We start from the raw sequence: 11,888 nt of genomic DNA, 5'->3' as shown, positions 1-11,888 counted from the left end.
GAAACATGAAAGTGGTTAAAATGAATGAATAAGCTGCATAATGTGATGAGTCATTCACTCCAATTAAATTAGTTCAAACTCCGAATACAGTTTTGTCGCCCCCAAGCGAGGAAGAGCCACCGGTGCACCGCTCTCTGCTCCCGAAAAATCAACCGGCAGATGCCGGATTAAGAAACAAACGCTCCTTCAAGTATTACTGCGATGTGATTGGTCCCCTTGAGAACTCCAGGTAGAGCCATCGCTGACTTGGATTGGCCAGAAAATAGGGGCCCTTGCGGTAGCGTGATGCAATTGGCGGATGAATCACAGAGCTTGAATTTGATTGGCCAGAGGTCTCGTAAGGGGCGGGACGTCATGCTCGACTGCCGAGCTGAAACCGGTAACCGAGCACTCCAGCACGTTGTGAAGCCGCTAGTATCTCTGGCAGCCGCCGAGGTGATTCAAAGAAATCACTTGTTTCTAAATCAACGACTTATTTTTTTGATAATTGACCCACTGGTAAGTTGTTGTCTAAGATAAACTGTCACCAATTTAGCGTGGAAAGTTTTAATTTGTTACCGATCGCATTCGTTTGATTAACTGGGTCGCTCTCCGGGGGCTCCGTCTACATCCTGGTGTAGAGACGTGAGAGCTGTTAGCAACCTTCGGCATTAGCACGATTATTATGCCTTATTGTTTGAATTTAAACATTATTTCTGATAGTTATGTATTTTAAATTAGCAGCAAGCGGTGTAGTAGTTGTTACTATGTTGAAGTATCAGGATAAAACCACCGCCATCACTGTCTTGTTTCACTTTTGGTTTCCAGGAAATATCCACTACCCCTGTGTAGCCCACTTTTAGCTCATTCAGTCGTGACTCCCTCCCTTCCTGTCTTTCTTAACCGCCTTTCTCGCCAATTTTAGTCATAATTTCCTCCTTTGGAACATTTTACATGTCTGCTTTATCGTTTCATCTTCATTTTGAACTAGCTAACGGGTTTATTTAGCTCGACGGGATCGGGAAAGTGTGGCCGGGGACTGGCCGGGACACGTGTTGGGGCTGCTTCTGAAACCGAGCTATTGCCTGTGTCTGCCCTAGTTTGGGGGCCGTTTGCTCGCCCAGCTGTCGCGGTTTTAGCTCCGCAGTGGGCCAGCCAGGGTGCCATTTGAGCCCAGGTTATATCTGGAAACCGTCGGTGGACTTCACTTAAGTCCCACCGACGGGCAGAGCCGCCATGACTGGTGATGAGTGCGTGTAGGCCGGTCGATAGCATGGATGGCACCGTCACTGCGGGCACGGCGTGGCCTTTGTCCGCATGCCATGCTCTCCACTTTTACACAAGCTGCTCTCGGATGCGGCTGCTGCTGCAGCGTAGCGTGTCCTTATATGCGTTTATTCTCCAAATAAACTTGGACTCATTCAAGCCAAAGCCCCTCCTGAAGTCCGCTGGAAGCGTTGGATCTGTCCCAGCACACATTGGGCTGCTTCTCCTCAGAGTGATTGGCTTAGCCCTGATGGATCAGTTAATGTTTGCTGCCTGTGTGTTGGTTGCTAAGAGTATGCCAGAACAACAGATGGCTCTAGGTTGTGCGGACAGGTGTGGCAGACAGTCCATTAGCGAAAGCACTCGTTCCCCTGGTTGTTGCTGAATGACCACACCGGTGTGTTTGCATGTTTTAGCTTCTTTACCACTAATCACCTGGAAGGAAATGCTCACTAGAGCACTAAATCTGCGACTGGGAGTAGTCGCAATCAAATTGCACTGTACTCCTGCAGCTGTAGTGCGTTAGTGTAAAGAATCAGGAGCCTTTTTTAAATATGAAACAGTGTAGTTGTGCTCCATTTTCTTTTTTAAGATTTCTTCAGTGGGAAGCCACAGATAGGATGCGTTGTTAATAGTAACAGATGTATAGAAGATCTCCGGCTTTACAAATTAATATTTATTATCTTCCAGACAGACATCGGTTTCAATTCATGCAAGGTTATTATTAAAATCACCCGGCAAACTTGTTGGAAATAGACGAAAATCATGTTGGCAGTGTGTGCAAATATGAATATAGATGACAACTTGCATTTAATACCAACGTATCTGCTGTGTCGCATTTACTAAACAGAAATGTACAGGAAATGGTGCAGATTGTGAGTCTGTCGAAGCATGCTTCATCACTCAAAGTGAGAATCACTGTAAACCATTCTTCCTGGTATGTTATCTAAGCATTAATTTGAGCTTTACGCACATGGTGGTGCGTTCAGTGCAGGGATCAGGCAACAGGGTTTAGTGCAAGAAACAATGTCACTTTCTTTCTCCATGTCCACATTTGCATGTTATTTAAAGCCAATGTTCTAGCGTGTGAACATAGCACATATTTGATGGGCAGAGTTTGCATAAGTCGTTTCCTGCAGCCGTAATGGAGCTTTAACAAGAGTTAATTGTAGAGCAACAGCTTGTCGTTCATAGCAGATTGGAATATTATGCTGTATCTGAATAGATACTGGATAATGCCTGGAAAGAAACATTAAGACGTTTTTTCATCCCGGTGCGTCCCAGTAATCATTAGCCACTTCACGTTTAACCAGCTACATCAATGACATTAACCACTAATGGGAATCCACCAAAGCCGGATGTCGTAATAGTCGGTTTCCAGCTGAGGAGGGTGGTAATGTGGATAGAAGTGCTACCTGGAGTTGATGGGACAATGTCTTGCATGTTTCAGTAGATGCCTGAAGGTCAAATAGTACAACTCTACAAAAAGCCACTGGTCAGTATTTTTTGTTTATGTCCTCCTCCACAGAAAAAGATTGTGTGGGATTTCTAGATGTAAAGAGAAGAAAGGAGTGACATTTAAGTGTAGTGACTGTGCAATTTCACTTTTTCTTTTTTAATCAGTCGCTTTGAAAACAAACGGCAAATGTCTGGGTTTGTTTTCCGTGCCCTGGGCGGGCTGTTTTAATGTCGGTGCACCCACATGTGGCAGTAAACGCTCGTCAGAATCAAGTCATTTTTGCAGATCAAACACACTTCGTGCCGCCGGCATTTCAACACGGTCCAGAAAAACAAATTACAAAATGAGCCGTGATGAGTCAGATATTGTATTCTGATGTGAAATTGGAGGCCATGTTTACCTAACCTGATTTACACACCGTGCTGTTCATGGGACGGGGTCTGAGTGGATGATCCATCACAGGGATGTCAATTCTCAGAAGTGAAGAAGCAAAATGATGCACGTGTGATATTAGGGGGCAAGGTCTCCTCAAAGTCGCACACACAACGACAAAGACACAACAAGGCAGCAGTTATCCAGCTCCGTGGTGACAACTGTTGTCATAGCGTCGTATAACCACCGGCCGTTTCTTTATTTTGAAGAAGTCATTCATTTTTAGGGGATGGAACTATGGCTGCATATGATAAGTACATATGAATATTGAAAAACACGTACATAGATACCATACCACACCCAAAGAGACACCGATGCAAAACAGAAATGCGACAAACACTCGTTTTGTTGTCTGTTTGAAAATAACTGAAAAGATAAAGTGATTATCAGAACCGTGTCTGATTAAGTTTTCTATTTAAATGACTAATTGATGGAGTTCCTCTTGTTCTTTGCAGAGATTTCCAGTTGACCAAAGAAATGGTGATGGAGAAGCCAAGTGCCCAGCTGGTCGGGCGAGAGTTTGTCCGACAGTATTACACACTCCTGAACCAGGCCCCTGACTACCTGCACAGGTACGACCATCACCTGTCCCGACTGCCATGTGATGAAACATTGAATTATTGCCTTTGGTGCAGTATTTTGGGCGTTGCGTAGTAATAATGTGCATGTGTGAGAACCCGTCCTCTGTGGAAAAAATTAACCTTTAGTCTCTGTGCTCAGGTTTTATGGAAAGAACTCCTCCTACGTGCACGGCGGCCTGGACAGCAACGGCAAACCAGTAGAGGCCGTCTATGGACAATCTGTAAGTAGGCTTGATAACAGCTTTTAAAAATGTTATTTCCATAGAGAGGCTCTGCACTTCACTCCTACGTACTAACACAGAGTGGAAAAAAAAACTACTGGGCTGAAATAAGTTTTCTCAAGCTGTTTTGTGCATAAAGGATATTTCTATTTTGCCCGTCTCTTGCTCTCTCTGTTGGACATTTTATCTCTTTATGAGACATTTGCATTAATTTCATTTTGTTTTTTTGGGTTTTTTTAATATATTCTGTTCTTAAGCTGCTGATTTTCTTTTTTTAGTATGCGTCATACTTTTTCCATTTGAAATAGTTTTCTTAAAATTTGACTCATTCTCCTTCAGTCTGTGCAGCTCAGGTGTAAAACCTGAACCTAACGAGGAGTAAGACTGATCTGATGATGAGGAAACGCCTAAATGCAAACATTATTTATGCAGTGTGGGTGTTGCCATAGTGTATTGTTCATGATCACAGTAATAGGTTTAAATGTGATTATTATAGATACAGCCTCGACGGTGTCAGCTGCATAAATGACTGCGCTCTGCCTCAGTCTGCTGCCTCTAAAACGGGCACTTACAGAGGTTTATTGTGTGGTGCACTATAAAAGACGAACAAAAAAATACCCTGCAATATAATTGTACTCATTTAAGTCAATATTGATTGACCCTAGGGTGCAGTTTATGCTCTGCTAGCTGTGCAGGATGAAGTTTAGACTCAGCTGATGCTTGAATTTCAGTTTTTCTTTGAGGTTTTATGAGGTTCATAAAAAAAATCAAATTTCCAATCTTGAGCAGGAAGGATTCTTGAGTAGAAATCATTTGATACTGTAATAAGTTAAATCAGATGGATGGGTAAAGACATGTAGTGCTCTTCAAACAAAAGCTTTTGTCTTTGGAACATGTTAATGGATGTCGAGTTTAACTCTTCCCGGAAGCACGTGAGGATGAAAACCTCCAGACTCTGCTCTGGTTGATTATGTTCATTCCACCTCCTCCTCTCTTCTGCAGGAGATCCATAAGAGGGTGATGGCTCTGAGTTTCCGGGACTGTCACACCAAGATCAGGCACGTGGACGCCCACGCCACCCTGAACGAGGGCGTGGTGGTGCAGGTGATGGGCGAGCTGTCCAACAACATGCAGCCCATGAGGAAGTTCATGCAGACCTTTGTGCTAGCACCTGAGGTTCGTCTTCTTCTTCCTGTGTCCATCAGCACACTGTCAGGATCAGATGTGATTGCAGAAGAGATTATAATATATAATATTCTTTTAATTCCAGGGTACCGTTGCAAACAAATTCTACGTCCATAACGACGTGTTCCGTTACCAAGACGAGGTGTTCGGTGACTCTGATTCTGAGCCCCCAGAAGGTGAGATGACATCCATCTTTTATTTATTTTTTTTAACTGTGATCTGTTTTTTTTTTCTACTTGCTGCCTTTTCATCTCCTATAGACACGATCTTTCTGATCTTGCTATTATTTGGCCGAAGCTAAATGATTTTACAGAGACGAGTTTCTCATTCAGTCTATTGCACGACTTGTTTCAGCACTTTGATGCTTTCTCTTTGAACCGCTGTCTTTTATTTATGGTGGTTGAAGCTGCTGCGGGGGTTAAAGACCCTGATGACGTTTGATGTCTGTGTAAACAAAGCAATAAATCGAACACCAGAAAAATTGAATTCCAAGATTAAAGCACAAGCTCTTTTAGAAAAACTGAAACCACCCAGTCATTCTATTATATCCAGTTTATTAACCATAACTTCAGATTTCTCTTTTGTAGAGTAATATTTGTATAAATTTGAATAATATAGATGTTCGTTTTAGATTTAAAGTCAGGATTAAAAGATGGTGGAAGGTGGATGTGGCGTTCACTGTCCTCAACATGTTTGTGTTTGTGTGTCGTCAGAGTCCGAGGACGAGGTGGAGGAGATCGAGGAAAGGGTCCCCTCCCCTGACGTCGCTGCTGAGGAGTCTGCTCCCTTCTACGACCCGACAGCCTGGTATGGAAACGCACACCCAAAAATGAACGTGTAAAATTTCCATTCATGGTCACAGTTCTCGCTCCTTGGTGACCAAAGACGAAATGAAAAGTGTGACAAAACTTTGACTTTAGCAGCTTGAAGGGTTTTCTGGGTTAGTTCCAGTGTTTGTTGTATTAAAAGATTAAAAACCCTGTGACACGTCAGTTTACCTAAAGCATTTTGACTTCATCAGATGAGCGTTTTTCCTTGAGGCAAGATTCCCACTGTAAGGCAAGAGAAACAGGCTTTGTTTGAACTTGTTTGCTGATGCTCTTTATTGTAGAGCACTTAAAGTTGCATATGAATGTTATTTATACTACACTTTACCATAAGTACAGGTGGTTATAACTGTCTTCTACTCGTCCCTCGTAGTTCGGAGCCGGCGGTTCCCGGCGACGACGAGGAGGCGGGCGCAGCGAGTCCTGAGCCAGAGCCAGAGGTCGAGAAAGAGGCCGAGGCTGCAGTCGTGGAGCTGAAGTCGGAGACGCTGCTGGAGACACAAACAGACTCGCACACAGCCGACGACCAGACAGAGAAAAGCCCAGCCGCCGCCCCACCGACTACAGAGCCCGCCTCTGTGACCGCCGAACCCGCCCCCGCCGCCCCAGAAGAAAACAGGGTATGTCTGAACCTGAATGCAACCTCAGTGTGAGAGATCTGGATCTTGTTAGCAGAGTCATTCCCATAATTAGTTTTCACTGATGGAGCATGTTTGCACAACACAGGTAAATCAGGTTAAACTGGTAAACCTGTGTAATGTTGCCTTCACTGTACATTATCTTTGATTATCCATCAGCCCTGATTAAATCGTGTCTGCTTGTCTTCTCTGCAGCCGTTCTCCTGGGCATCAGTCACCAGTAAGAACCTTCCTCCCAGTGGGGCTGTCCCAGTCTCAGGAATCCCCCCACATGTCGTCAAAGTCACCCCCACAGCACCGGTGCGTTTAAGATCCTCCTCTCAAAACCTGGTTACTCTAGTTTCTATTGACCCTAGGCTTCACTTCATGCCTTATATAGTAATGAGCTTGTAATAACATTGATGAGTTCCTGAATTTTTGTCATAGTTGTGCTTTAAAGTGGGACATCAGGATATTATTTTAAAACTGTATCGGAAAATGAATGAAATGAATTAATTGAACAAATTGATAATATATTAACGACCATATCCGCCCAGATATATAAAGAGACTGATTATTTTCCAACATTTGTTTTGAGAAAAACAAACGGGACAGGAAACACTTGTTCACTCGTCCTGTTGGGGAAGTTCCCCTGAGATCCCCATGATCCGAGGAGAGGAGAGTCCTCGCCACTGAGGCCTTTTCTCTCATAAGTGAAACAAACATATACAAAAACATATACATAAGCAAAAGTATTTTCAGACTCATCAGCTGTGACAGCTGAGATTCTCGGCTGTCGGGCAGATAGGTTCATGGTAAAGACTTCTGGAGACGCTGTGAACTTGTTTTGTTTTTTTCTGTGGCAGCAAAACATGTTAAACCAGCCTTCAGAAACTACTGCAGGTTAACACTCTCAGGGCTGACTGCCTCTGAAAGACTTTAACACTCGCTAACCTCGAAACATGAAGGCTACAGGAGAAGATGCTGAAACTCTCCGTTCAAGAAGAATACCCAATCTGAACCTCCTCAAACATAAAGCCCCTTTTCCACTGGTCAGAAAACCCGCTATGACTCGCTAACATCAGGCTTCTGTCGGCAATGGAGAAGGGAACAATCTGCATTCACACCCAGGTCAAATGACCCTGCAGTAGTAGTGGGTATTTATCAGCTCTGGCTCCAATCATCATTGATATAAACGCAGTATCTGGGATGAAAGAGTGAAGCTGCAGCCCCGAAATAAGTTTTAAAAACACATAATCACCCATCGAAGCCTCTGACACCGTGGCTCCGAGACCGACAGGAGCTCCAACCCGGAGAAGAGACTCTTCGGGTGCGATTTACCAGCTAGCAGCTCACATTATCTCCCGTGTGTGTGTGTGTGTGTGTGTGTGTGTGTGTAAAATAAATAAACTCATAATTTTGGTGTGAAAAGGGTTTAAGACGACCTCCACCTAAAAAATACCACCTTCTACTCGGGCCAATTCGCCTCCATTAACAAATCCTTTGAAGAAAACCTGACTCATAGTTTTGTCCTGTTGTTTTGAGGCACCAGCGAGATCTCATTTAGTAGAATTCATCTCCTCTGAGGGGAGGGGGGTAATGCATCCTGTGCTGCTGTGTTGTATCCTCCAGAAAGCAGAACTGGAAACTTGATTTGTTTGCCTGAGTCGAGATGAACGGCCCCTGCTGGCTCTACCTTTATGACAATAATGAAACTTGCTGTTCTTTCTTTATTTGCCCAAAGTTATGTGATAAATCCCAACGGGGGAAAACACTTTTTTTTTTTTTTCTCCTTCATCCTTGCTCTGTCTTTGTTCTCTTTCCTTATAAAAGTGTGTTTGACTCTTTCAGCCCAGAGCAGAGGTGAAGCCAGAGTCCCAGACAACAACACAGAGACCACAGAGAGACCAGAGACCGAGGGAACAGCGGCCCGGAGGCGCTCCGCCGGTACACAGAGGACCCAGACCAGGTACAGACATACACACTCACCATATACACTCATACAAACCTGGTATATACGGTGGTTAAATGGCCTCGACCCAAGTGTAACAGGTGCTCACTTTGACAGGTAAACAAGTGTGAGACTGATACTACAGTTTAAACACAATCAAATCTGATGTGTACTGTTGAATTTGGCACAGAGGGTGTGTGTGTGTGTGTGTGTATGTGTGTGTTCACTGTGACTGCAGGTGTGTTAACACATGTAAACTTCTGTAACTAAGGTCTGAAATGCACCACATGACATTTCTGACCAGTGGCAGGTGACGGTGTTCAAGGGTTTGGAACAAAACTGCTCAGAAATGTCCGTCCTGAATACGTTGTCCTCAGTCCAAGACCAGCTGTAGCACTTCACACACAGCTGGTCCCAAGAGATCACATCAAAGTTAACCTGGGTGCAAGCGCCAAACATTTGAAGTAGCTCTGTATTGTAAAATTTAAAGTGTTTTTATGGAAGAGTATCTGTCCTGACACATGAACCTGCACCGTCGAGCCTGAAATCCACAAACGAGACCACAGATCCAGATCACACTGAGACAGTCCCACCACCCTCTGACCCACACATCCAGCATGTCTGTACATGTAATAGCTCATATAGCATCTAATAGCTCATCTGTTGACCTGGTGAATTGTTGTGTTTCAGTGCGAGAAGGCGAGCAGGGCGAGTCGGAGGGTCGCAGGGTGGTCAGGTACCCTGACGCCCACCAGCTCTTCGTGGGCAACGTCCCTCACGACGTGGACAAGACTGAACTGAAGGAGTTCTTTGAACGTAAGCATTGAAATGTATAGTGACACATGGCGGCAGAGTCACAGGTTCATTGTGCGAACCTTTAGAGAACCACAGTGTTAAATATCACAATCTGTCACAGCAGAAAGTGGTTTATAAACTGTGACTGATGGCAGACGGCTCACTTTACTCAAAGCGAATGTGTTAATAGCTCAATCTGTATTTCACACTTTAAACCAGCACGTTTCCAAACTGTTTGTAGAGTCGCTCGTTGTGTTTATAAAACATTTCAGAAATATTGTGAGTGAAGCTCAAAACAAGTGAAAGTAAGAATATATTACAAAAATTTAAAGTTAGAGTATGTTGATGTGTAAATCTTCCAAACCCAAACTGTTGTTTTTACCACGGTGGTAAATAAAATATGCCTCCTCCTTTCCCACAGAGTATGGTACAGTCCTGGAGCTGAGGATCAACAGCGGAGGGAAGCTTCCAAACTTTGGCTTTGTGGTGTTTGATGACTCTGAACCCGTACAGAAGATCCTCAGCAACAGGGTGAGTTTTTATTTCCTTTGATGCAGCGCCGGTTGCTGGTTTAAAATACCCTTAGCTCCTGAGTGTCGTAGCCCCCACGAGGTAATTATTGTTACCATGTTCCTCTCGTGGTGTTTTATGGGGTTTGCATATTGAGCTTCCTCAGTTAGAACCTGAAGTTTGAGTTGTAACTGTACTGTCGGGACCATTTTAGGTTTGATAGAATAAAAGAAACTCGAGTTAAGTTGTGCTTGTTTCTCGTCTCTTCAGCCCATCAAGTTCAGAGGCGACGTCCGTCTGAACGTGGAGGAGAAGAAGACTCGGTCGGCCAGGGAGGGCGACAGGCGGGACGTGAGGCCTCGCGGCCCTGGAGGTCCCGGCGGTCCCAGAGAGCGAATAGGAGGTGGCGGAGGACCCCGTGGCCCCCCCACCCGAGGAGGCATGGCACAGAAACCCAGCTTCGGCTCTGGACGGGGCGCCGGTCCCAGCGATGGGCGCTACTCTGCCCAGCGCCAGTGAGACGCCTGGGCTCCAAACCTGAGTTAGATTACTGTTTGCATTCAATTTACTTGAGTGGTTATTGATTTTTACCGCAGCAGGAACCAATTGGACAAACCCAAAACGTAACAAAAACCCTTCACTGCGTTGCACCTAGGAGCAAAAAATCAGTAGGAACTGTTGATTTCTAGTCAAAGTTTGGGCAACTACACTCGCACGCCCTCGTTTGACTCGGTTCCTCCTCATTCTTTCTCCTAAATGTGACATCATCAGTATTTCGAAGGGATTTCTGTTGGTAACTGACGCAGGTTTGATCGAGAGCTTTCACCATCAAGTCATGCCAGCTCCTGCTGAACTCAGGAGCCAGTCTCAACATCTGTCTCTCATGAAGATGGCTGCCTCCTCCTCCTCCTCCACTTATCCCCCTCCCACCTCCCACCTGATTCTTCTTCTTTCTCACCTGCTGCTTTTCGTTTCCCTCTGAGGAACCCAGAATGTCACTCCTTTCTCCCTCAGTCTCTTCCTCTTCGTCTCTTCTACCAACACATGTATTATCTGGACTTTTGTCATTTTTTTTTTTTGTTTTTTCATGCTGAACTTGAATTTATTAAGAAACAAATCAAAACACGCAAACACATGAAAAAAAAAAAAGGGTAAATACTACTTGAATTGGGGATTAAAAAACCCAGAGGTTAGGTTTTTTCGCGTTCTCTCTCCCTGTTTCTTAAAGGAACGTGTACTTTACTGCTTGGGCAATCCTGTGTATTGCTGCCACCGTTGTATCTAGCGATGGATCTGTCTTATCTTTTTATTCTATCAGGTCAAGAGCTGAACTGTAGTGCTTTTATTTGAGTAATAATGTTGGCTTGTAATACGTGGAATCATGGACGCGTCTGAATGGAGCATGTATCAAATCATGTATCAAATCCTGTTAGGCTTCTTCTACCGATGCACTTCATTTGTCATCATGTTTAAAATGAGCTCACCTGCCGATGAGAGAACTAAATTAAAAGTGATTTACTGTTTTAAACCTTTAGTCTGTTTGATTTTGATGCTTTTTGTGTGTGTGTGTGTGTGTGTGTGTGTTTTTTGACTCTGGCTGTCAGGAGATCAGGGCTGGGCTTTTTTTTGATACTGGCCAAAATGTGCACACAGTATTAAACTGCCAAGTAATGAAATCTGAAAACCCACCTGGAGATTTTGTAATGTTAAATTTGCACCTTGCTTTAACTTACACTGTGGAAAAACCCTGTTCCACTGAAGATGAATAAATCCTGGAAATCAGTCTTCTGTTAGTATAACTTTTACATAACCCTAACCCCCATATATCAGTGACTATATTAATTACTCATTAATTTCTCTCCTGTAGTTAGAATATAGTCAGATGTCTGAAGAAATCATCTTTCCCTAAATTATAAGTTTAAGTTTTTTTTTAAAGGTGTCTAACGCTTGATTGGAGGATATTACACAGTATGAAGTGATACCTGGATTTATCCAATGTGTAAATCTGAATTCTTTATACCAGATGTTTATTTACCTTCTACTTCTTGATTGTAATGCACCAAAA

At 43.9% G+C, this 11,888-nt stretch overlaps 1 protein-coding gene across 1 annotated transcript; it reads left to right on the top strand.

The window, feature by feature from the left end:
* The first annotated feature begins 359 nt into the window (after positions 1-359).
* g3bp1 (GTPase activating protein (SH3 domain) binding protein 1) lies at positions 360-11,357 on the top strand. The gene is made up of 12 exons (XM_056383482.1): positions 360-498; positions 3,592-3,708; positions 3,857-3,938; positions 4,941-5,114; positions 5,209-5,299; positions 5,837-5,930; positions 6,324-6,570; positions 6,784-6,888; positions 8,419-8,536; positions 9,209-9,334; positions 9,735-9,844; positions 10,094-11,357. Exons 2-12 carry the CDS (start codon positions 3,614-3,616, stop codon positions 10,340-10,342), a joined length of 1,491 nt encoding a protein of 496 aa, XP_056239457.1. The 5' UTR covers positions 360-498; positions 3,592-3,613; the 3' UTR covers positions 10,343-11,357.
* Positions 11,358-11,888: the final 531 nt, after the last annotated feature.

This window comes from Seriola aureovittata, chromosome 8, assembly GCF_021018895.1.
Source record: "Seriola aureovittata isolate HTS-2021-v1 ecotype China chromosome 8, ASM2101889v1, whole genome shotgun sequence".
In the NCBI taxonomy this organism is placed as follows: Eukaryota; Metazoa; Chordata; class Actinopteri; order Carangiformes; family Carangidae; genus Seriola; species Seriola aureovittata.
The sequence above is the reverse complement of the archived record's forward strand: the minus strand, read 5'-3'. Positions and strand labels throughout refer to the sequence as shown.

Bases quoted from the DNA above. Each gene is read 5' to 3' on its own strand.
- g3bp1 (XM_056383482.1), top strand. From the start codon at position 3,614: ATGGTGATGGAGAAGCCAAGTGCCCAGCTGGTCGGGCGAGAGTTTGTC. The intron at 8,537-9,208 runs GTACAGACATAC...GTTGTGTTTCAG, and splicing joins ACACAGAGGACCCAGACCAG to TGCGAGAAGGCGAGCAGGGC. The intron at 9,845-10,093 runs GTGAGTTTTTAT...TCGTCTCTTCAG, and splicing joins AGAAGATCCTCAGCAACAGG to CCCATCAAGTTCAGAGGCGA.